This window comes from Kogia breviceps, chromosome 7, assembly GCF_026419965.1.
Source record: "Kogia breviceps isolate mKogBre1 chromosome 7, mKogBre1 haplotype 1, whole genome shotgun sequence".
In the NCBI taxonomy this organism is placed as follows: domain Eukaryota; kingdom Metazoa; phylum Chordata; class Mammalia; order Artiodactyla; family Physeteridae; genus Kogia; species Kogia breviceps.
In genome coordinates this window covers 42,056,463-42,082,778 of record NC_081316.1, presented here as the reverse complement: position 1 = coordinate 42,082,778, position 26,316 = coordinate 42,056,463, and the positions used below count along the sequence as shown (strand labels likewise).

The following is a 26,316-nucleotide window of genomic DNA, read 5'->3' as shown; positions in this document are numbered from 1 at the left end:
TATTTGTTACCAATGCTAGCAAAGACAGGTGATGGGAGATTCTGGGAGAGGGAACAGCACAGGTAAGGGAGTGGTGGAGTGAAAGAGGTGTTCAGACAAGGGGGATAAACTTTGCATAGCCTAGAACCCAGGGAGCATGGCACAACATGCCAACAAATAAAGCCAGGGGAGTGTTTGGGGGAGGTTTTTATGAAGAGCCTTGAATACCATGGTAAGTTTGTACTTTATCCTGTAGTTCAGGTGTTTTGTTTGTTTGTTTGCTTTTTGGCCGCCCAGCATGCCGGATCCTAGTTCCCCGACCAGGGATCGAACCCATGCCCCCTGCAGTGGAAGCACGGAGTCCCAACCACTGGACTGCCAGGGAAGTCCCAGATCAGGTGTTTTCAAACCATTTTATCAAGAGAATTTTATTGAAACAAAAGTTGATTTGCATGGGAGCTCCGTGTACTGCAACCACATACCAATCTGTTTTTATATTCTGTGGCCCAAAGGCTCTTTTAAAAGGGCAGAACTGATCATCTCACTCCTCATGGCACATTCCTTAAAGACTTCTCATCAAGCTTGGAGTAAAATGCCATCTCCCTGCAGGCTCTGAGCGATGTGGCCCTGCCCACCTCCCCAGCTCATCTCACACCTCCCTGGCTTAGCACTCGTGGGTTCTCCAGTGAGCTGCAGCCCTCCCCACCTCAAGGATCTTACAAGGGATGCCCTCTCCTTTGCTTCTCCATCCCACTTGCCTAATTAGCTTCTAGTCATTCAAATCCAAGCTCAGCCACCTTTTCTGGGAGGAGCCTTTCCTGGCTTGGTCAGGAACCCCTGTGATACACTCTCCCACACCCTGTGGATGTCTCCATTCATTAACTGAGGGTTTAGTTGTCTGATGCTTTCTCCCCACTATTCTGTCATCTTTGAGAATGGGAAGTGGCCCCATTTGTCTTGTTCATGACAGTGTCCCTGGCCAATGCCGGGTCGCTAAGCACACCTCCAGCAATTATTTGTTGAAAATACACCAGCAAATACAACAGGAGGACAAATGGGAGAGGGGGCTGCTTTGGGTTGAAATGAGGTTGGAGCCTCTGTTTGAAGCAAGAACGTGGGGCCTGGGATACTTCCCACTAGGCCTACTCCTTGCCCTCCACAGGGGTCCCTGAGGCAATTTCACTGGGGAACATTCTGGAAGCACTGTGGTAGGTGATGGGATACTCCAGCTAACAGAAGGCTTCGTTATTTGGCTTTGGGGTGAGTGTTCTCCAGAGTGTTCTCTTGGCCCAAAGAAACATTCTGCTTGATGGTCAACAGAATGGATAAATAATCATAGTAGCTTGTGTCAATAGGAAGTATATTTCATTCATTTATTTCAACATCTCTTCTCTCGTGGGTGGGGAAAGACTGTAAAAGACATCAATAGGCTGGCCTCAATTTTACTTTTTTGTGCAAGACTGAGTGTACAGTAGACATTTCTTTGGAAAGTCGTTTTGGCCTAGGCCCAGACCATCGAGAGAAACACCTCTGTGCTCTGCATGCAGATCCATGCACACTTGGGCCCATTCCTGGGTCTGCGATCACGTGACACAGGGCAGCTTGTGTGACTATCCCTGGTTCAGTGTGGTCAGCTGTGATGAAGTCGAGGGCTCCCTTTATCTGCTAAACAGGGAAAATCAACGTGAAAATTACCTTTTGATTGAGTAACATTGCTGAGGAAAATCAATAGAAATGGCTCGAGATCCACCGGCACCATCTCACTGTTGTGTTGTGGACTTTCAAATTACTGGACACTGGGTTCCAGGCCTCTTCAAGGCCAGCTGAAAATAAACTGCAGAGTAGTATGTCTGTGCAATGCTAGATTAAAGAGAAAATATATGCTGGCCAAAAGCAAGTCATTTTTCAACCTCAAAATATTCTTTCCAAATTCTAAGATCCTCTGTTTGACATGTTTAAGAGGGAGATATAACAGTTGAAGTTGTCTTTGTTCAGAACGTAGGAGATAGTTTCGTCTAGTCTTTCAGGAAAGATATAGAATGACATTTTCAGAACAAATCAAAATATATTTTTAGGGTTTTATTTTCCCCTTCAGGAAGAGAATTTGACATGCTTTCCTGATTTGAATTTGTTTGATCTATAAATGGCCTCAATAATTTGATACAAAACTGGAGTAAATGAACCACTGAGAAAAGTTATTGAAAATGCTGTTAGTTCACCTTCCTACCTTAATAATAATATGAACACCACCAACACCACCACAATAACTAATATTTATTGAGTGGTTTTTTAGGTGCATGCTGAACTCTTGACGTACATTTTCTTATTTAGTTCTCATAGCAATCCTAGGAGGTAGATATTATTCTTAATGCCAGTTTTCCAATGAGGAAACTGAGTCACAGTGTGTTGGGGGCACTCACCCAAAGCCACACAGCTGTGGGTGGACAAGCAGGGATCTGACGTCCCCCAGACTTGCCCTCCTTCACCATGTGCTTGTGTCCTCTTTCCCCACAGGGCTAGCATCGTACAGAAACGCATCATTTATTTTCAAGATGAGGGCTCTCTGACCAAGAAACTTTGTGAACAAGGTAAGGATTTGTGGACGTGTGGGTGAGAGAGGGCTAGATAAAGGGAAGGTGGCTCATTCAGTCCAAGCATTCAGCTGCAGGAATTAAGGCAGTTGGGCTTTCTGAGTTCCTCTGGGTTTTGCTTTCTCACGTAGCTCCGATTTTTAATCTGGCTGTGTGCTGTGGATAATTGGATCTGCCTTAAACTCTAATTGCTCAGCTTGATTCCCTGGGTAGGAGATACGCACCTTATATTGGTGTCGTCGTCTCCTTATTTTTGTGAAACAGTGATTATTCTGAAGAGGTTCCTTGGAATAATTCACAGGACTTAATTAAGGAACACAATTGTGTACCTTTAAAAAGTCTGTTAACAGTTGTCTGGAGTAATTGCTAGCAGGAACTTTTGGGGCACCCAGGCAGGAAGAGGGGGGGATTTTCTCTAGGGACATGGGGATGTCAAGGGGGCATTGACGTTGTGATCTCACCTCATTCAAGGATCTCGTCCTTGGATGTGCAGGCTCATCAACTCCCTCTCCTTGAAGGTGTTCTAACAAAGCTTATAGGGACCAAGTAGACGGAGGAGGTTGGAGCAGAGTCCTGGATTCAGATCCAGCTGACTCTCAAATCCTGCGTCTGCCCTTCCTTGTCATGCAACTTAATGTATGTAAAATAGTACCGTGCGTCCTTGGTACATAGTAAATATATATATTGATAATGTATATTGATATGTACACGTACATATATACACGCATACATATGCATACATATACACACATACATACATATATACACATACATATAATATATATGTGTATGTTAGCTATTGTTATCTACATCCCAAAGCTTATTTATTAATGTACCATGAAAAATTAAAGTTTGAAACATCCAAATGTGTTTAGAAGTCATTAGAGAACTAAATAAACATGGAAAATGTTCTGAAATTATACACCTTCACTCTTTCATTTCTATTAATTTGTGCAGACTTTTTTTTTTTTACATTTAGAACAATTTGCGTTTTCAGAAGAAATCATTCTATTTCTAGCAAATCCTAAGCCACTAAGAAAAAGAAAAGTTGATAAAGGTCTTCTGGGAAAATAATAATAAGAGCTATTTTTTTTTTTAGTGCCTGCTACATGCCAGGCACCATTCTAAGCACTTCACATGCCTTAATCGTGTAATCTGCATAACAGTCCTATATGGTAAAGACTATTGTATCATACCTATTTTATAAATGAGAAGCCTGAGACATGAAAAGTTTAAAGAGCTCACTCAGCATGTTACAGCTAGTGGGGGAGGTCAGAGTTTGTACATAGGAGCCATTGCCCTAACCACTGCCTTTCTATCAAAGTGACTACCTCCCGATTCAGTAGCTCGGATTGTTACTTTGGGTAGATCAAAGCATAGGTCTCCCTATAGATGAGCTGGAGCAGAAACTAGGTCCTATGTGGCGGACTGCTCGGAGAGCTTGGAAAGAGCTAAAGGGGAAAGAGTTGGCTGCCCTGCATTAGGGTCATGCCTGCCAAAGGCGCCAGAGAGTTGCAACCCGTGGGCCAGCGCCCTGGGCAGTTTCCAGGTAGGCATCACCATGCATGGCTGTTGAGGCTTTCCTGTATTTCCTAGTCTACAGATTCACTTAGCCTTTCCCCAGACCCAGAACATCTCAGCTCTTGAGGCTCTTGGTTCCTAATGGACAATCCCATCCCTGCCCAGCCTCCATGAGATGACATCCAGGTCCTGTGGGTTAGAGTTGTGGCTATTCTAGCTCACCTCTTGGTTGGCTAATCATGGCCACTATGGTGAGGTTTTGTTAGTTTGAGTCTCAGAGGACAGCCTTATTTCCCAGATTTGAGGGTTCCTAGAAGACACTTCACTGTCAGCTCCATGTACTGACAGCAACCATCAACTAAATTGCACTTTCCAAAGCCCCAGTCCTGATGTTGTGAAAGCCTTGTCTAAGCTATGAATATGCTAACATTCTGCAGATACAGTGTCAATAAAATGACCTTGCAAATCTCTACTGGTTACCACTTCTGAAGCAGAGATCCTATCAAAATGACTAAGCACGAATCTGTATAAGAGGACCTCTTTCCAACAGCAACTTTGTGGACAAAAAAAGACCCGGCAGGACCTGGGCTATAGGATCATTAGGTGCTGTTGTATATGATCCCTGGAGACAGCAGACCCATGAGGAAATCCATCAGTTAGCAAAGCAGATCCTGTACAGAAAGTGTTTAAGATATAAGCATAGAGCAAAGGGATTTTTCTTAAATGTGTATGCCCACTTGATTATCTCCAGCTCTTTCATTAAGGTATTCACACTCTTTGTTAAGTCAAATCAAATCTATCAAGGAAAGGAAGAGAGAAACTAGTGTCTATTATTTTTTTCCCCAGTTGAAGCTATTTATCCATAGGGGAAAATTAAGAATTGCACAGATTAAAATCAATGACAATCGTTATTTTTTAAAAGAAACATAAAACATTAAGCTACTTAGAATTAAAAACAGAGAAACATAAAATATTCCAAAAGGTGACCTATAATAAACAAATGCACACATATACTCACTTCAATACCATGTCATAGACAGCTAAGGGAGAGACAGAGGAAAGGATGAAGGGAAAAGCAGAGATGAGAGGAAAATGTGGGCAGAGAAGGGTTCATGAGAAAAAGAAGACAAGGGAAGAGGAGCAAAGAATAAAGGATGACAGTAGAAAAGAAAGCTGATGGATTAAGAAATGAGGGGGAGGGGACAGCTTGGGAGATGCTGCAGGGCCTGTAATTACCTGTATTGGGAAAGCTCTGCACTGTTAGGAGAAGAGGGGTAAGTTAACACTTGTTATCACTGCCCTTTGAAAACCTGATTCATTTTCAATGGGCTTTTCCTCAGTAGGAAACAGTATGTCTGTTTTCTTTTTCAAACTTAGAAATTTATATTTTAAATGGAAGCTTATTTTCCTTTGGAATTCCAAAAGGTTTATTATAAGTGCATTATATTATATATATATTATATTATATTATTATATATATATTATATATTATAAGTGCTTGAACCCCTGGATGCATCTTTAAGTTCACTACTTATATCTGAGAGCCCTTTTGATAAGGTAAAGCTACCAATTTGCCTCATTTTGGTTTTTTGAGAGATTATTGCTGCCTCATTTAAGAGCGCCTAGTAGTTACATTTGAAACCCCAGCATGTATCTCTTAGTTGTGAATTCCTTTTTCAAAACTAATTTAGTTTTTTTTTTAACAGCATAGGTGATCATAATGGAAATGTGAAAAAGAAGAACCTTCAGGAGTTACTCATATACGCTACCTTTCCTGAAATATAGTCAACAGGGCTTGTCCCTTAAGTATCCAAGTGGCTCACACAGGAATCAGATCTGGACTTCGTGTACATAAGGCAGTGGGAAGATTTCTTTTAACACAAACAATGCTCTAGCCTCTTCCTAGTGTACAGAAAGTAGCCAAACAATGATTTCTCTTCGGGGTGGTTTCAGATCTCTTCTTTAGAGATTCTGGAGCTATGTAAGGAGGTAATTTTTTAAATGTACCATTCTTCATTTGAAAAAGCAAAAAGAGAAACACACACCAATTTCTCTCATTGGTGTTTATGCAGACCTCTCCAGCAGAAGGTCTTTCCTGCAGTGATATAGTGTAGAGGTTAAGGGCATGGGCTGTGGACTCAAAAAGACCTGAGCTCCAGTTCTGCCTACACCACTTACTAACCCTGTGGCCTTGGACTGCTGGTCACCTAATCTGCCTCAGTTTCATGATCTGTAAAATGGGGTTAACCAAAGTCCTGACCTCCTAGGTTTGTCAGGATCAAATGAGACAATATATGGAAAGGGATCAGCATGTATGAGGACTTTATACAATATAGTTATTATTACAATATCCCATACTTTTGTTTCCATCCTCGAACCCAGAATTCGCTTCTTCCACCCATCGCTGGTTTTGCATATTCAAACCAAATGAACCCAGTGAATTCCATAAGGAAGACTTGTAAAATGCTCTTCCTAACACTCAAAAGGATTTTTATACTCTTTGTTGCTGCTCTTTATATAATAGTTAAGAATAAATGTCCAACTTGCAAAAAGAGAGAGAACATTTATGTTAATACCTCTAGAGGAAACAAAGAAAAAGCAATTGAAGCAAGTTGCATCTGTAGACATTGTTTCATCTTGCAGGAAGCAGAACAGACCCAAAGCAACAATGCACAGTTAGGGATGTGGGCTTGACAGTCGGAAATACTGAATTTATTCATGTAATCTTTCTCCACTTATCAGCTATTCGCAGTTAAAAGTGGGGGCGGATTGGGAATCTTGAGTTTTTCCCGGCTGCTTCTAGGCTCAGAAGTAAACCTGAATTTATGGACATATTCCCAAACCCCCAACCCTCCCAGTAAACTCTCTGAAAGCTTGATAAGAAGTGACGTGACTATACATGCATATCTTTTTAGAAGTAATTTTCAGCACTTTTTTACATCCCTCTGCTTGTTCGCATTTCTCTCCTTCAAAGCTTTTTTCTGGTCCTGGCAATTTGGCCCCAGAGAATATTCCTTAGAGAACACACACAGGCATATTCCTCTTAAAATTTGGTGGAGAAATCCTGTTGTGGGAGGGGTGGGGAAGGAGATTCAGGCCCAGAAAATATATCAAGATGGACCCCCATCCCAAATATTCTGCCTTATTGGTCCCATAGGTCTCTTCACATTATTAGGGCAAAAGTTCTGATGTTTTTTTTAATTTGCAAAATATATAGTTATCACCCTTAGAGGTATATAAAATCCTTTATATCTGGACCTGGTTCTCAGTTATTAATCGGTGAAAACTGTACCTAATCTTCTTTTCCCAAGCCTTCAAGACAGAACAAGACAGATGGTGCTGTCCTATAAATGACTCACTGCTGCTTTCTAACTTGGTGACTCTCCTGACTCTTTCAGACTCCACATTTGACGGGGTGACTGACAGACCAATCCTAGACTGCTGCGCCTGTGGAACTGCCAAGTACAGGCTCACGTTTTATGGGAACTGGTCTGAGAAGACACACCCAAAGGATTACCCTCGTGAGTAGAACAGCTTCCTTATGGGTTGGGGGAGAGGGTGTTACAAGGTTCTGGTTGTGGGATATACTAGCTTCTTCTTACCAATGCATTCATGAAACACATTCCAAGAAAGTGAATTCATCGAGACAGGCAGATATAATAGTCGTATGCCTTCAGCTTCTTTGCAGAGCATTGTTCTAAGTGTTTTCTTATCTGTGATTTAAAAAAATATTCCTGAGGTCATGCTGCTTATCTTCAGGTCAGATATTTGGTAACCTCAGTCCTCCTGAAGTGGCTCTGTCCATACAACCAGCCTATTTGTGCTGGAAAGAACTGGCAAAAGGGACCACCTGCTCTTGACTGCACAGGCCAAGGTCAACAAATACTCAACATCCTCAACCATAGCGCATATGGGTAACATATCAGATACCACCTTAGAATCCTCATTACTCCAGGTAGCCAATACGAATCCATGAGAGTTGTCAGGCAACCCTAAACTTGCTATTTTAGAGTAAATCCTTAATCAGGACCCTACCAACTCCCTTTTATCAAATAGTTGTCTCATCAAATGCCTAACATGTGTCAGACACTGTGCTAAACACTAGGGATATAATAGTGAATAAAAAAGACACAACCCATGTTCTCATGCAACTCAGAGATTAATGGGGAGACGGACACTAATTAAGTAATCACACAAATGATATGAAAATTATAACTATGAATAATGAGCTTACTGAGTGGCAAGCGTTTTTACATATGTTGTCATTTCATCCTCAAAATAGCCTTTTGTGGGCTTTTGTGAATGAGCTCACTGGAGATCACAGAGACATCATGATTTGCCCCTAGTCCAACGTAAGTACAATCGTCCCTTGGCATTCGAGGGAGATTGGTTCCAGGACTCCTACAGATACCAAAAATCCGTGGATGCTCAATCCCTTATATATGAAATGATGTAGTATTTGCATAAAACATAGGCAGATCCTCCCATATACTTTGTCATCTCTAGATTATTTATAATGCCTAGTACCATGTAAATAGTTGTAAATACAATGTAAATGCTAGGTCAGTAGTTATTGTGTGGAAAATTCAAGTTTTGTTTTTTGAGATTTTATGGAATTTTTCTTTCAAATACTTATGACCCGTTGTTGGTTGAACCTGCGGATGCAGAACCCTCAGAATGAATGGCTAATGGTAGTGGATCCAAGATGCAGAAGGGGGTTTGTCAGGCTCCTTGTCCTGCCTTTCATTTGGATTGCCTTTGAGACCCAGTGTAGCCCATTCTTTCTAACTGTGGGTGGCAGGATGTCCATGTGTGGCACTGAGCATGTTTTGGTTCATTGTGTGTTTTAGTCTTGTTCACTTCACTTTGGAGTTGCCACAACTGGGGAAGAACAGGGAGGCTGGAAAAAGAAACTAAAAAGAAGGATTTGGGTCAGCCCCAAAGGGAGGGGGGCAAAGGGTACGTGGTTGGGACTTAAGAAGACCCAGTCTAGACCATAACCTCCATGGTCCCCAAACAGCCCACCCAGAGGGGACTCCATTTCTTGGCAGATCAAGAACCTTATTGTTTAATTTTAGCCACATGTAATGAAGGCTGGAGATCTTAGAAGCCTCATACTAGTTCATTCTTCTGACTCTGGGATTCAGCTTGATCTACTTCAGCTGATGTGGGAGACCTGTGTGAACAAACTTGGACTCTCTGCCTGGAGGGGAAAAAACCACTTGGAACAAGCATGATGGAAAAAATTTCCTCTAGTGCCTCCTATCCACTAACCCAGAGGAAATAAAATGTTAGGGGCCCATTACTCATCTTTTGCAATCCTAAGGCGTTTCTTGCTCATTTCTGTTCTGACACTGTTATTTCCCAGAATTTTTTTTTTTTTTTTTTTTTTTTTTTTTTTTTTGCTGTATGCGGGCCTCTCACTGTTGTGGCCTCTCCCGTTGCGGAACACAGGCTCTGGACGCGCAGGCTCAGCGGCCATGGCTCACGGACCCAGCCGCTCCGCGGCATGTGGGATCTTCCCGGACCGGGGCACGAACCCGTATCCCCTGCATCCGCAGGCGGACTCTCAACCACTGCGCCACCAGGGAAGCCCCCTGCCAGAATTTTTTTTTAAGGGTACAGACTATTGTTTCTGGGTCTTTGGGCCAAATCAAGTACAAACCTATACAGAATTTCTGCGGAGTTGTTGGGAGTTTCTTAATATGTATAGCAGACATGTGTTTCAGGTACCCCCAAATTGTTTCATTGTCGGATGTCAGAGTGTGTCCTAATTTTTGGTTGGAAAAAATTTGGTCACTATGTTCAGAAGAGCATTTATCACATCATACTGTAATTATTTCTTCAGGAGCCTTTCTTCTCCACCAGACTGAGAAGTCCTCCAGGACAAAAGCCACAACATGCTTGTCTTTCATTCTTAGTGCCTGCAAGTGCCTGGGGCCTTCCCAAGTACTGGGTACTGATTGTTGGACTCAGAGTGGCATTCACCATGACCCGGGAGGCAGAGTTTTAGCCTACATTAGTCATGATGGTCAGTATCGAGCAGGGACAGGGCCGGACTTTCCCTGGAGGGAAAGGGATGGACTTGGACACTAGGGGCACTAGAGGCAATTGGAAGGGCACAAAAAGGTGCCCTTCAAGGTCTAATCAGGACCGTGAGAATTCAATATTGACAAAAGTGATTTCTGCCAATCTTAGGTAATAGACGACTTTCATTTTACTCCTCCAGGGATGATTCTGTCTTGATAACAAACCCTGGCCATTTAGCCTAATTAAGTCATGACACTTCTCAACAGTAGTGCAAGCTGATACATGACAGGTCCTCCTCTTATTAATTACTCATCCCAAATTCCACTTTCTCTGCAAGCATCTCAGAGCAGGGCCCTTTTTATGGGCTTAAAAATTATTGAGAACTCCAATATACTTTTGTTAATATGGATTGTATCTCTCAATATTTCACCATCTCAAACATTAAAACAGAAATTTTAAAATATCACTTATTAACTTTAAAAGTAACATAATGAATTAGGAATGATTAAATTATTACATGTTAACATTTTATGAAAATAACTATATTGTCCAAACGAAAGAAATTTAGTAAAAAGGGCCTCATTGTTTTACATTTTTGCAAATCTCTTTAATGCCTGGTTTAATGGAAGACACCTGGATCCTCATATTTGCCTCTGCATTTAACCTGTTGTGACATTTTTTTTTTTTTTGGTTTAAGTATATGAGAAAATTCTGTCTCACACAGATATGTAATTGGAAACGGGAAGAATATTTAAATAACCTTTTCAGATAATTACAGATAATCTTCTTTGATGCTACACCAAGACTCTGCAAATGGTAGTTTCTTAAAGGAGACTTACAATATAGAATGTGAAACCATATCAATGAACTTATACTCTGTTACATTAAAATGCGTTGCTTTCCGCTTGCACTTTGAATGCATCTTTCACAAATGAATGATTTTATAACATCATCTATTGGTCATTTGGAAAATATTGATTTACTGAGTTATGCAGATAATCCAGATATTGAGACATTTCATTATGCAACATCAAAAATCCTATTCATTAAGATCATGTCCAATCTCATCAGTAAAGTGTTTTAAGTATTGAAAAGCTATCAAATTCATGATGGTGGATACAAGGTTCCCAAAATCCCAAGTTTTGCTTGAAAGCTCAAATTTTATCATTGACAGCAAATACCGTCAGGTGTTTTTCTTGAAGTGACAGGCTTATTTCATTTTTTAAGAAAATGTATGCCAAATTCTTAAGGCTGAATAACCATAACCTGTCATTTGTTCTTTCAAGTAAAAATGATGTTTTATGACAATGAAATTGTCCAGCTTGCACCTCAAGCAATTGCACAAGTACTTTTCTTCAAGACAGTCCCAGTACTCAGTATATAGCAGAAGGAATTTATGTGTATTTCCCAGTTAGTCACGCAGAATGATAAAAACATGTGTACTCAAAGGTAGAGAGTTAATAACATTAATAATGTTTGTTTCATCAAGGCTATTCTTAAGTGAAACTGACTTTTGGGGCTTTTGTTTGTAGCAAGTCCCTGGCAGTGAGGAATACATTAATGACTAATACAGTGCAAGGCCATTGCCTTGACCCGCACTGAGTGCCAGCAGTTTTACTCATGATTGCTTTTGTGCCATCAGTGTTAATGTCGATACATTACAAAAGGCAAACTTTGTCTTAGTATTATTATGAAAATAGTTTTCACCTCGTAGGTCCCTCTGAAAGGGCCGGTGGCGGGGTGGGGCGGGGGGGCTGGTCCCAAGGGTCTGTAACCACACTTGAGAACCTCTGCAATAGGATAAGGTAGCAGCCTAAGGGGTCTGTCCTTCAGTCATCTTTGGGAACTTGCCCTTGAGGGTTCACATTGGACTCCGCACCCTGTGCTTTCAGCCATCTCTTGTGGTGGGCCACATCTGCAGGTGGCTCTTCTCAATCATTATACAAACTGACTTATTCCAAATGCTGTTTCTGGGGTTCCCTCTCTTGGAAAACAAAGTACTCTCTGTATCCATGATACCCCTCTCTCTTGGAGGAACTAGGCCTGAGGTAAGGAAGGCAGGAAGATGGTATAAATGACCTCTGGCATTCCCTCCGATTGTAATGCCATAAATCACTGCTGGCCATCTGGAAATACTGAAATCTTTTTTAAAATTATTATTCATTCAATCTAATTCATTTATTTTCTAAGTGAAATCTTTTTAAAACACTCCTAAGTGAGTAGTATCTAGAAATCCATTTGAAGGCTGGATCATGCAAGTTTTACCTCCTAATTTTATAAGTAAAAAAAACAAAAACAAAAACCCAAGCACCAAAAAAAAAAAAAAAAAAAAAACCAAAAAAAATTAAGGGCTCAGGTCACATAGCCAGAGAGAATTCAGAACCAAAATCAGAGCTCAGGTCTTCTGTTTCCCTTTTGCCTTCCTCCGGAGGCTGTCACAAGGCAGTCTTCTCTCCTCTGCAGTAAAATTAAATCTCTCATTCACAAAGCTTCTTTTAATAAGGCCCTGCTATACCACCGTGGTCTCAACTGCTACCAAATTCTGAATAGCTTGGCCGCACTCTACGAAGACCTGGGCTGCGGCGAGCATAACTTAAGAAATCAGAGGTCTGGATTCACTGAGCCTGAGCTGAACTCCGGAACCCTGCAGTGTTGGGAGAAGGGCATGCCCCCCAGGGTCTGTCCTTGGTACTGCGAGTCTGTTGTGCTCCAGGAGTTTTTGTTCTTTACAGGAACATGGTGACCAGGCAGTGTTACCGCAGAGGGATGTCCCAGGGGCTGGAGATATGCCCCGTCTTCACCAGGAGATTGGAAGTTGCCTAACAGATGCTGAGTCTCTTGGCTCTCTTACTCTGAACACAGCGTCTGGGTTTTTGACAAATGCTTCTACCCCACAGAGACTCTGTAATCTCCCAGGACAATGTCAACTGCATAACTCCCCCCATTTCTGATATAGCATCGATTTTAACACCATTTGACAAATGTACATTGATGAAAGGGACATTTTTTTCCAGGAGCCAATTATTTTTTTCATTTGGCAATACATTGCCTAGAATATAAACATGGCCACTGGAATACTCTACAGAATCAAAGTTAGTTTTACCATGAATTCAGCCATCTTTTCCATTGGGTCACTTAATTTTAAAAAATTATTAATTCTTGGGCTTCCCTGGTGGCGCAGTGGTTGAGAGTCCACCTGCCGATGCAGGGGACACAGGTTCGTGCCCTGGTCCGGGAAGATCCCACATGCTGCGGAGCGGCTGGGCCTGCAAGCCGTGGCTGCGGAGCCTGTGCTCCGCAACGGGAGAGGCCGCAACAGTGAGAGGCCCGCGTACCACAAAAAAAAAAAAAAAATATATTAATTCTTAAATCCAATCACATGAAAGACTACCATTCTAATATTTGGCAACTGCTTTCATTTCTTCATACATTCAGCTGTGTACAGAGTTTCTACATCACATTTGAACACATCATGTCCTACTTTTTGCATTTGATTTTGTTTCCATAGTCATAATTTATTACATCAGCTTTCTCTAAACCACTCATCTAACTGTTCTTTTATTGAACATTTAGGTGATGTTAGGTCTTTTGCTAACACAGAAAGCACTGCAATAAAAAACTTCCTTCTTCAAGTCTTCCTCCATTCTTCCATCTTCCTTTGAATTATTTCCTTGAAATAATTTCCCAAGAGTAAGACTGCTGGATCAAAGGGTATGGACTTTGTTTTTTGGCTCTTGAGACATTTTGCCAGATGCTTCTCCAAAACATTTGTATCAATTCACCATGTTAAAAATAATGAATAGGGCTTCCCTGGTGGCGCAGTGGTTGAGAATCCGCCTGCCAATGCAGGGGATACGGGTTCGTGACCCGGTCCGGGAAGATCCCACATGCCGCGGAGCGGCTGGGCCCGTGAGCCGTGGCCTCTGAGCCTGCGCGTCCGGAGCCTGTATTCCGCAACGGGAGAGGCCACAACAGTGAGAGGCCCGCGTACCACAAAAAAAATAATAATAATAATAATGAATAAGTACATCTGTTTCTCCCAGCCTCTTTAGCATCCAATATAATTTTTTCATTTGGGTTTGGCCAATTCATGGTTATAAAAAATTAATCTTATTATTTTAAATTGGCATTGATTTAATTACTAACACACTTTTTTCATGTTTATTGTCATTTGTCTTTAAAGCCACTAGGGTGTTGGCAGGAATTAAGCTTGATTTTGCTCATGTACCTCCCCAGGCCCTAGCTCACTGTCTGGCACATTGAAAGCCTCTCAATAAATAGTGTTGATGAATGAATGAATGATGAGAAGCAGTTATGAAATGAGCAAGGAAGAAAGTGGAGGGAGATGAACAATGAAAAAACACTGATGAGGCTGGGGCAGGAGAGAGAGAGGACCTTATATGGCTGCTGATTGGGACCACAATGGAAGGGGCAGGTAGTGTAAGGGAAGATGGGTTAGGAAGATACTGCAATGATGATGGTAGCTCCAACTAAGGCAGTGGATGTGGTGGTGGAGAGAATGGATAGTTTTGAGATACCTTTTAGAGGGAGATTCTGTCATGGATTAGATGTGGAGGAGTGAGAGAGAGAGAGAGAAGCATCAAAGCTGACAAGCCAGGTTTCTGGCTTGGAGATGGAGGTACTCTTTCTTCTTAAAATATTCCTCGATATTGTCTTTCTATTTTATAAATGATTGTGAAATCATTTTTATCAAGTTCTGTAAAGGAACCTGCCAGAATTTTAAGTGGGATTGCATTAAATCCTCAAATTACTTTGGGAAGAATTGTTAGCTTTATAATATTTAGCTTGCAGAGTTTCTTCCCATTTAAGAATAAGACCATTTGTGGGTTTCCTTAGTCCAGTTCGTAGAGCAGTGATGAGCCACATGTGGACCACAGCCCCCTTTGATCTAACTTCAGAAACAATTAAACATTCAACAAACAATAATTCTACTTCTTCCCATCAGCACTGGGAAATCTCTTTCCAAGCTGAGTAATGGTGCCCATCAGAGTTTCCCAGCTGTGCCATCACCAGGCTGAGTCACAAACAGAGTATGTTGCCAGGAAATAGAATTTGGTACCAAGCACATGTGTCATGACACCCCGTTTCAATGAAAGAAGGAGCAAAGAGAACAGATTAAATAGTTTCTTCTCCCTGTTCTCCTCCTTTCTCTCCATCTCTCTGGGAAGTCTCATGGCAGCAACTCACTATTGTATGGATTGAGATCGGAGAAGGACAGATCAACAATCTGGTCTTCCCATTAAACATGCAGATTGAATACACATGTTAATCACTGATCTTTTCTCAAATTCCATAAAAATAACACTAGAGGAATATATATGTATCCACAAAGACAAGAAAAGAGGAAAGAAGGCCACATCATACAAGAGATATCGTCAGAATCTGGGAAGATGAAAGACAGATGGACAAGTGGCAGTTGCCTAGTTGAGCAAGAGAAGATGAATCCTAAGTACCTGCACAGAGGGTAGTGTAGAAGGACTGAGCCTGTTCACTGTACAGAACACAGTAACAGAACCACATGCTCAGCACAATGAATGAAAAAACGCTCAACACAACATCATGAAAGTTTAGAATAATGGGGAGAGGGACAACCCTAGAAGCATTCAGAAAAACGTGTAACAAAGGATCAGACCTCTTTAGAGCAACACAAAGGTACACAATGATGGAATAATATCAAACTCCAAGCTCGTGGTTATAAATTCTCAGGGGAGATCTTTTGTTCAGCCCAGAATCTAGGTGGAGACAGAGACCCCCTCTTGTCATCTCCATGTGCTAGTTCAGTTTCTTTCTGGATCACTTTTTCACTGAAAGTTTATTTTGTTTTGATACGAGTGTGTGTAATTTTTGCTTTTCTGTATTTACAGAGTTTTGTTTTGTTTTGTTTTTAATAACCTCATATATGTTTACTTTAGAAAGCCTTTTATCTTCTTCCACGCCAGGTGCCAAAGGATATGTTCCTTAATTTATGGCACACGAGCATCCTTGGTCCATGCAAGGTCCCTCTGGCTTTGTTTTGTTTCGTTCCATCTATCCTACATTTATTATTATTACAGTCATGTTAAATTTTTTTCTGCCATCTTATTTTATATTTTTTGGAACTACTTCCTTTCTTTCCATTGCCTGAGTTAAGTTTTATCCTGCTGGCATAAAAGTTATTAGACTCATTTTTTTTGTTCTTACAGTGGTTGCCTTTAATTTAAGACACATGCTTATGTTTATTTACTTCTGTTGATTTCATAAGCATTTTAATATTTATATCTTCCCTGAACAAAAAACAAGAACATTAGCATATGTTCTCATTTCTTTGGTCTCTATGATCGCTATACCCAAATATACACTTCGTATTGATTATTTGCTAGAACTTTACTTCTGACTTGTTATGGATATTTTCTTTTCTTATTGCAGTAAGTTGATTTACTATGTTGTGTTAATTACCACTGTACAGCAAAGTGATTCAGTTATATGTATATGCATTCTTCTTTTATATTCTTTTCCATTATGGTTTATCATAGGGTATTGAGTAAAGTTCTCTATTCTATACAGTAGGACCTTGTTGTTTATCTATTCTATATATAAAAGCTTACATCCGCTCACCCCAGCCTCCCACTCCACCCCTCCCCCAACCCCCTCCCCCTTGGCAACCACCAGTCTGTTCTCTATGTCCACGATTCTGTTTCTGTTTCATAGATAGGTTCATTTGTGTCATATTTGAGATTCCACATGTAAGTGATATCATATGGATATTTTCTTTTTCCTTTCTTTAGTCTTTGCTTTTTTACACAACCACAAGCTTCACTGAAGTTTTGATCGCCCATGGCTTTTTAGTATTTTTCATATTGAGTACTTCTTACAAGAGTATTTCCATAGCAGGTCTTTGGAAAGGGAAACCCCCTAAGGCCTGACGTGCCTGAGAATATTTTTATCATGCTGTCACATTTAAATAGCATGTGGCTGAATATGAGACCTAGGTTCAGAACCCTTTTCTTTCATACATTGGATTCTTATATTCAGCTGTTAAGAAGTCCAATGTCAATCTGATTTTGGGTTTTTATCCAGGTGATCTACTCTTTCTGCATTTCAGTTTTTTAAATTATATCTTTGATGGTCTTAATTAATTCTTAGTTTCTTAATTTTCACCATTAATATGACCAAGTGTGGATTTTTTCTTTTTGAAAAATACTTTTCTACTCTATGAGTCCTTTAAATATGACTTCTTACCTCTTCCTTTAATTCTGGGGGATTTCTTTTCCTCCAAACATTTTCTTTCCTTTTTTCTCTCTTTCTGAGCCTCCAGTGACCAAGATGTCACTTCTACTCATCTCCATATCCTCTAGGTTTTACTTTAAATGTTCTCTCTCTTCATACTTTCTGCCACCTTCTGGGAGCGAGTTCCTCACTTTTCTTCGCCACATCACTCCCTTCTCAGTGCTAAGCACCCTGCTTTTTATCCCCACTACTGTGCTGCTTATCTTAACCATTGTGTGGGGGTGGTTTTTGTAACCTTTTGTTTTGAAATAATTTCAAATTGATGTAAAAGTTGGAAAGACAGTACACAGAACCCCTTATTATCTTTCACCCAGACTCTGTAATTGCCAGCAGTTTACATTTGCTTTATCATTCTCTCTCCATAAATATATATATATACATTTTATGTTTTTCTAAACTTCTGAGAATAAGTAGAATCATGCCTGCTCCATTACCTCTAAATACTTCAGTATATATTTCCTAAGAATAAGGACATTCTCTTACAGAATTACAGTACATTCATCATTAGCATTGATAAAATTCTATAATCTACATACCTTGTTCAAAGTACACTAATTGTAGTGTTCTTTATGGCAGTACGATACAATATCAGTATAATGCAAGCCATAAAAATGAACCAGAAATGTAATTTAAATGTTCTAGGGCCTACATTAAAAAAGTAGAAAGAAGCAAGTGAAATTAATCTTAATAATAAATTGTATTTAAGCCAATATAGCCAAAATATTATCATTCCTACATGTAATTAATATAAAAATTTATAATCTAGATATTTTACATTCTTCTTTCCATTCTAAAACCCAGTGTGTATTTTATAATTAGAGCACATCTCAATTCAGACTAGCCTCATGTCAGTTATTCATTAGCTGCCTGCGGCCAGTGGTTCCCATAGTGGACAGCACTGCTCTGTAGCAAATGAAAAATACAAAGTCTGGTCCTGGATCCAATCCAGGATCACACACTGCATTTATCTGTCATGTTTCTTTAGGCTTCTTTAATCTGGAGCAATTCCTTAGTCCTTCTTTTAATTTCATGACAGTGACATTTTTTGAGAGTTCTAAGCAGTTGTAGACACTCTCAGTTTGGAGTTGTCTGATGTTTCCTCGTGATTATATTCAGGTCATGCATCTTTGGCAGGGATACCAATAAATATTTGTTATAAATATTTGTTTAACACCCAATTTACATTTGGTTCTTTTTCTTTACGTCTTGTTCTTGCTTTCTATTACAATATACTCCCTATGTCTTTGAGGGTATGTATTATGCTTATGTTAAATTTTTGGTCCATCTGTTGCAATTAATCTGTTCATGTTTAGTTTGCTTTCACTTTTACTCGTTGTTCCCTTTGATATCTAGTTATTGTGGCAGATGGTCTTACGTTTCTCTGATGATTTAACCATTAGGCCTGTTAGTATGTGATGAAAGGGCCAAATCCTAGGTGGTATCCCTTCAGATGTATTTAAGGGAAAGAAAAAGGATGAGACTAGGGAAGAAAGCTCAAGCCTCACATCACTGCTCTCAACTCCTCCATTTGCTTCCATTCCACTGGGTATCTTCTTCAATCAGGGATTTGTCTGGACGCTCAACACAAAGCAGTAACAGGAAGAGAGGATCTCTTTAGGTTCTAATTCCCAGCTCTGTGAATCTGGAGAGGGAAGGGCTAGAGAAATGTACACCCAAGGGTGCCTGAGATCCCTTCATCTCCTCTACCCTTTAGAAGAGGTTTCTGCTGCCCTGAGAGTACTATGATTGGGGACAGGAATAGGGATGCATGGTGCTGCAGACATCTGGATTGCAGGACAAGTAATGGCCCTCTGTTGGCAATGTCAGAAGGGGTGAAATAGGAGTACTCCAACAGTCCTCCCAAATCCATCCCCCCACCAGTGGGTCAGACGAAAGAAGAGGACTCCTCACTCCTCCTCCATCCATTCTCTTACTCTCGGGTCAGGTCACCTCCCACCTCTGGCTGCTTCTACCCCATCCCCGCCACCCGTCAGGACAGCCTTTGAGCTCCCCTTTATTTCAATGTCTCTGTTAGTTCCATGGATCTCTGCTCCCCTCTGTTTCTGAATTTTCCCAGGGTTGAATTTAAAGGAATGAGGAGTATGTGCTAATTCACCGTCTCTTCGGGAACCAGCAATAAACTTTCAGAGATTTTCTTGTTGTTTTTTTGTTCATTCCATTTAATTCTTGGCAATATCTGTCCTTACTGCTGTATTATGGTAAATTTACGTATGTTTTTCAGGCTCTTTATTCTATTACTTTATCATTTTCTTCTTGACTTTTTATATTCTGGTAATGGGGTATTACTTGATTTTAAACTGTGTACTTATAATTTCTCTTTGATTTTTAAGAGTCATTGTTTTCTGTTTCTTGCTATGTTCTTTGTGTCCTATAGACATAATACCATAATATCATAGCTCTCATTATTAACTCTGACTTCTATCATCACATAATTAACGTAATTACCTTCCTTTAATAACATTTGCCTTAAATTAAACTGTATCTGACACCCCACCTGCTTCTCCTTCACTTTGATTAATTTATCTTTTTAGTGTTTTTAAATTTACTTTTTCTTATTTTTAGACTTTCTAAGCCTTTCTAAAGGTTTCCCAGTAAATTATTGCATTAATCCAATTGTAGGTGTTTTGTTTGTGGTGGGGGCAGGGGGTGGGCAGTTGGGGGGGTATTTGTTTCTCTGTTTTGTTTTGCTTCCCACATGATTGTTTAAACTTTTAATTATTTTAGTCCTATTCAGTTTATGTTCTGCCATTCTAACTTTTTACCTCTCAGTTTTTACAATTAATTATTTTTCTGGATTTTCTTGGTGTTATATAGACAGTACATTTGCTTGGTTTTGCTTTTGTTTATTCCTTTTGGTAACAACCTTCTTATTGATAATTCAATTGGCTATCAACTTAATATAAACAACAGAGATATTCTATTTTATCTATATATCCATATTTTAATAGAAAAATATCTTTTGATTCACTTTTATTGGAAACCTTTGCCATTTTTGTTTTTCTTAACTTTTTCCTCACTTGCATTCTCCATTGACTTAACTTACTACTCAATTTATTTTAATTTACATTTATTTTAACAATTCTCCTAATTCCTAACTCCTATCACAAATAATCCTTCCCAATTATTGTTCTTATTTACTTATCTCTTCAATAAATTCTTACTAATTCAGGATTTCTTACTATATTTAACAGCATCATGTTTTTCATGTCTATCTTCTAAGATCAGATTTCTTTTTGAAGTAACCTTTGAAGCCAACAATTGTTCATTAGTTGGTGATTAAACTCCTTAAGACACAAAAATGTGTGAAAGTCTTTGCATTTGGATAAAAACCCAAATTATACCATTATCAAAAAATCTCCAAACAATAAATGCTGGAGAGGGTATGGAGAAAAGGGAACACTCTTGCACTGTTGGTGGGAATGTAAATTGATACAGCCACTATGGAGAACAGTATGGAGGTTCCTTATAAAACTACAAATAGAACTACCATAGACCCAGCAATCCTACTACTGGGCATATACCCTGAGAAAACCATAATTCAGAAAGAGTCATGTACCACAATGTTCATTACAGCTCTATTTACAATAGCCAGGACATGGAAGCAACCTAAATGTCCATTAGCAGATGAATGGATAAAGAAGATGTGGCACATATATACAATGGAATATTACTCAGCCATAAAAGGAAATGAAATTGAGTTATTTGTAGTGAGGTGGATGGACCTAGAGTCTGTCATACAGAGTGAAGTAAGTCAGAAAGAGAAAAACAAATACCATATGCTAACACATATATATGGAATCTAAAAAACAAACAAAAAAATGGTCATAACCTAGGGACAAGATGGGAATAAAGACACAGACCTACTAGAGAATGGACTTGAGGATATGGGGAGGGGGAAGGGTAAGATGGGACAAAGTGAGAGAGTGGCATGGACATATATACACTACCAAATGTAAAATATATAGCTAGTGGGAAGCAGCTGCATAGCACTGGGAGATCAGCTCAGTGCTTTGTAACCACTTAGAGGGGTGGGATAGGGAGGGTGGGAGAGAGGGAGATGTAAGAGGGAAGAGATATGGGGATATATGTATATGTATAACTGATTCACTTTGTTATAAAGCAGAAACTGACACACCATTGTAAAGCAGTTATACTCCAATAAAGTTGTTAAAAAAAAAAAAAACCACCCAAATTATACAGCTTTTAACTGTGGTTTGTACATGGTTTTCTATTACAATGAAAGAAAATGTAGTCCTTATTCACTTATGAGTTCTAATCCTTTGCATGAAATCTGTAACCAAGCTCCTTACAGAATACTTTCTTTTTCTCTTATAGATAAAATAAAACATTTGATGATGCATGTTGATCTCACTTTTAAAATGGGTTCTTAAATAGGGCTTTATTTATACCTTCATATTTTATTTGTGGTGATATTTTTCTTCTAGTGGATCTTTTTTCTTAATCTTTATTTTTTGTACTCTGTTGTTTGCTCATTCATTCCACATATCTATTTAGAGCATCTATTGTGTGTAGGCATGTGCTCAGTTTACCCTGCTTATTCCTTCCCTTTCTTTAGGAACTCTTACCTCTCCCAGAATGCTCCATTCTCTAGGTCCATCTTCATCATCGTTTCATATCTCTTTCATGCTTTGCATATTTTCCCCCAGTTCATTTTCTGTTTAGTTTCCAATAGCACTCAATTCCCCATTTTACCTGTATTATCATTGTTGACTTCTTCTTATACCTTCCTCCCATAATGAGCTCTTCTGAAATAAGTATATCATCTCCCACATTTAAAAATTAGATTGCAACTATTCTCTAAATCCTATTTTGATTTTCATTTCATTTTGTGGTTTACTGATTCCACAGTCCCTAACCCCACCTTACCCTGCACCCAGGTTCTTAATTCATACATCTCTCATACTTTCAAACATTCTTAATAGTTCAAAATCACTTTTTTCCCCTTTTACTCATTTTTCCTTGCATTTCTTGGGATTATTATGACTGCTATTTCTGAAACCTTTGCTTCAGACTGTTTTACTGGCATTTAAATGGTCTTGAAATTGGAAGGTTCACAGGCTCTTATTCTGCCTTCCTCCTGGAAGTCCAGAAACTATATTTCTTGGGCATATCCTTTCTTAAATAAGCACGGCTATACTGGATTCACCATTCAAAATTATATATTATATAAAGTATAACTTTCTTTTTATCTTGCTTGCCATTTATGCCTGCTGAATGGCAATTTAAAGAACACATGGTTCCTGCATCTCATTCTTAAAGCTTAAATAGTCACCTGTTTTGAACTGATTTGAGGAGGAAGAAAGATTGGATTCATTGGCAAGTCATGGATGAATTATTATGTAACCTCTAATGCTACCAGTTTCCCTGGCAAAATGGATGTGATTAACATTTAAGCATGACACCAACCCATGCATTTTTCATTGACTATTTCCTTCAAACCTGTTTGCCAGTTCCTGTGTTGTGCTTCCAAGAAAGGCCTACTTTAATAATAAATACTTAATTTTCCCCTTGCGTGAAAATATTCTAAACTCCAAAAAGCTTTATGAAATTGTAGGAGAGGGAATATACAAAGTCCATTAAACAACAGCATTATGTATGGTTATCCAGGAATGTGCACACAAAACTCTGCTTAACCTAATGGCATTTATGTACTTAAGTTTTCCAAACAATGCGTTGAAAAATATATCCTCAAGAATTGTTTATGCCAAGAAAGGCCAACTATTTATAATCACAAGTGTAGTTTCTGCAAAGGTCTGTGCCAGGCACTACAGTCCTGGCAAACATCCCTCCCAATTTGCAAGAACTCTACTGTTTTGGGCTAGAAGTGAAGCATGAGTACAAAGAAATACTTGCAGGTTTTTCCTAGCTTCAGTTAAATTCAGAGTGAAAGAACAAACATATAAGAGGACAAAGGGTATAGGAAATCACAACACAGGCAGCCCTGCCTTATTTTAGTGAAAAGGATTAGTACGGGTGGCCCTGCAGTAAAGCCAATCGCCTGTGATCAGGCAGTAGGATAGTTATAATCCCTTTACTATACCACTGAGTTGATTGATTAAATTGAAAGTTATAAGTCAAATGCTCCCAGAACATCTCGGAAAATTCCAGAGTCTGTGCATAATCATATGGTCCTAATGACCTTCTGTTGGAAGGGACAAGTGTGCACTTCCTGCAGAGAACCAGTGAAGAAAGGCCTGGGAGGAAGCTAACCTTTTTCACAACCGCCAGCAAGAGTTTAATTAAACTCTCTCTAACATAATAAGCTTGGTTCAGTTTAAAAGCAAAATGTGCCATGTTTTCCCCACACATGGAGCTTCCCAGGGTCTTGCAGCTCAAGTGGAAAAAACAATGGAAAGCAGAAGGCTTTCTCTTCACATCTGGCTCCTTGAAATGGGGCTAAGAGGCTTTCTGGAGGGTGTTGCTGCCTGGGACAGTTAGCATTTACAGATGTGAGTGGCTTTCAGTCATTGAATGCAAATTGCATTTGCTTTGTTGCGCATACCCTGGGAAAACCAAGAGGAAGAAGAGGAATAATGTTCCTTTATCCACCCACCCACATTGAGATTCAGGGCACAGCCTTTTCAGGGTTATTGGGTCCCTAAGCAACCTTTGAAGAGAGTTGTACATCTGTCCGGCTATCCCTACTACAGCGGACATGGATTCATTTGGCTTTGCTTTTCAAGTCTGTGCTTCCATCTTTGCTCCATTGACTGAATTTTTAGGTAAACCTTTCTTGCCTGCAGACCTGAGTGGCTACCTAGCTCCTGGGCTAATTCTGCCTCCCTCTTAAACTTTTATCTGTGTTTTGAAGGTGAGCTCAGCAGGAAGGTGGGAGAAACCAGGTTCTTACTGGAATACCGAATCTCAACACCAAATATCCGAGCAATTTGAGAGCTGAAAGAGAGCATTTCTGAGGTGAGAGAAACTATAGTCCAGGTTTCTCTTGCCCTGAGAAAACGGAGTGGCCGATGATGAGCACTCTACAGAAAGACAAAACCTACATGTACAGTCTGAATGATCATGGCCTTGGAAGTTAGATCCAACTTGAAGTCTGGAATCTGAGCCTTGTTATAGGGCCTTGTGAAAGTTGCTTAACCTCTGTGCCTCAGTCTCCTTATCTGCAAACCTGGGATAATCAAAGCACCTACCTCATGAAGCTGCTTTGAAGGCAGCCTGGGTTCAAAGCTAAGCTTCTTCATTTACTAGTTGTAAGACCTCGGAAAAGACATCAACTTACCTGTGAGCTCTGATTTTTCATAGCAAAACCAAAATCTACACATCTGGGTTATTGTAGGGTTAGATGAGTTAATATTCTTAACAGTTCTTGAAACAGGCTTGACGTATAGTGAGAGCTCACAAAGTGTTAGTCATTTTTTCTTTAAAATGAGAAGATGCACAAATGGGTCCTAGCTCAGTACTAGACACACAGCAAATGCTGTGTTAGCTGTGGCTGTAATGTGCTTATTTCTAGCCTTGTCGTTACACCCACCCAAATTCTCAACCTTTAAGTAAGGACTTATCTCTAATCTTGGGTGGATATCTTGGACAAGTCCTCTCATCTGATTGGTTTCCATCATGCAGTGAGAATTTGCTGAAGTTCTGATATAGCACCTGAATTTCCTTCATGTCCCAAATGGGCAGAGGGCTGAGTTTCAGGTATATTTTGTTATTTTTAACTTTACAAACACCACAGAAGATGGATGGTCCTAATTTTATTTTTTAAAAAAATTATATATATATATATTTTTTTTTAAATTTTATTTATTTATTTTTGGCTGTGTTGGGTCTTTGTTGCTGCATGCAGGCTTTCTCTAGTTGCGGTGAGCGGGGGATACTCTTCGTTGCAGTGCGCGGGCTTCTCATTGCGGTGGCTTCTCTTGTTGCAGAACACAGGCTCTAGGCGCGCTGGCTTCAGTAGTTGTGGCACGCGGGCTCAGTAGTTGTGGTTTGCGGGCTCTAAGGCACAGGCTCAGTAGTTATGGCGCATGGGCTTAGTTGCTCTGCAGCATGTGGGATCCTCCCGGACCAGGGCTTGAACCTGTGTCCCCTGCATTGGCAGGCGGGTTTTCAACCACTGAGTCACCAGGGAAGTCTCCTAATTTTAAAATTAAAAAACATTTTACAAAAGATCTCATTCTACAGACAGCCTAACCAGCAATGAGGAAATAGAGTTTGCATTTGTGACTTTTTCCCCCTCAGAAAGGAATTTAATAACAAATGCAACACACATTTCACAATCAGCCAGGCAAACACATGGAACTAGTCAGCTAATTTTAATGACAGTTTAGTATTTACTGACTTGTATTTTTGTAAATCAGCTAAGGGAAGTAAACAGAGTTTGGGATTTATGTGCTTTTGTGATTTCTGTTGACCAAGATCAGTTTTACTTGGTTTCTCTCCACTGTTTCCCTCTCCTCCTCCCGCCTCCCCAAACACACATTCTGTCCACTCCTACATCATGGAGCAGATCCTAACTGGCAAAAATTATTTATCAGTCTGTCTCTTGCACTAGAATCTTAGTTCCCTGGGGTCAGGGATAATGTCTTGTTCAGAACTGTACCACGATCTCCCAGCCTATGCAAAACAGAGTAGACATTTACGAGTATTAGATGGATGAACCTGGCTCCTGGGGTCCACTCCATCCCTTGTAATGAATGTCACATAGGACAGAATCTTAACCATCTCTAAAATCTAAGTTAAATGCATTCTGCTTCCTTTAATCTGTAAGATGTGGAAAAAAATCTCTCACATTCTTCAACCATAGGGCATGCAATTATAATTAGCATCTTCAAAATACTATGAATATTAGAAATAACACTGGACAAACTTCCTACATGATCCACTTCCTTATCCTCTATTTCCTGTG

The 26,316-nt window shown here is 39.8% G+C and overlaps 1 protein-coding gene across 1 annotated transcript in view; it reads left to right on the top strand.

Annotated features, from left to right (window-relative positions):
- Positions 1–26,316, top strand: part of SPON1 (spondin 1) — a 275,141-nt gene that overhangs the window by 114,000 nt on the left and 134,825 nt on the right. Inside the window, exons 4-5 of the mRNA XM_059070571.2 lie at positions 2,494–2,567; positions 7,490–7,612. Of these exons, the coding sequence (XP_058926554.1) occupies positions 2,494–2,567; positions 7,490–7,612 (197 nt within the window). The remainder of the gene's footprint in view (positions 1–2,493; positions 2,568–7,489; positions 7,613–26,316) is intronic.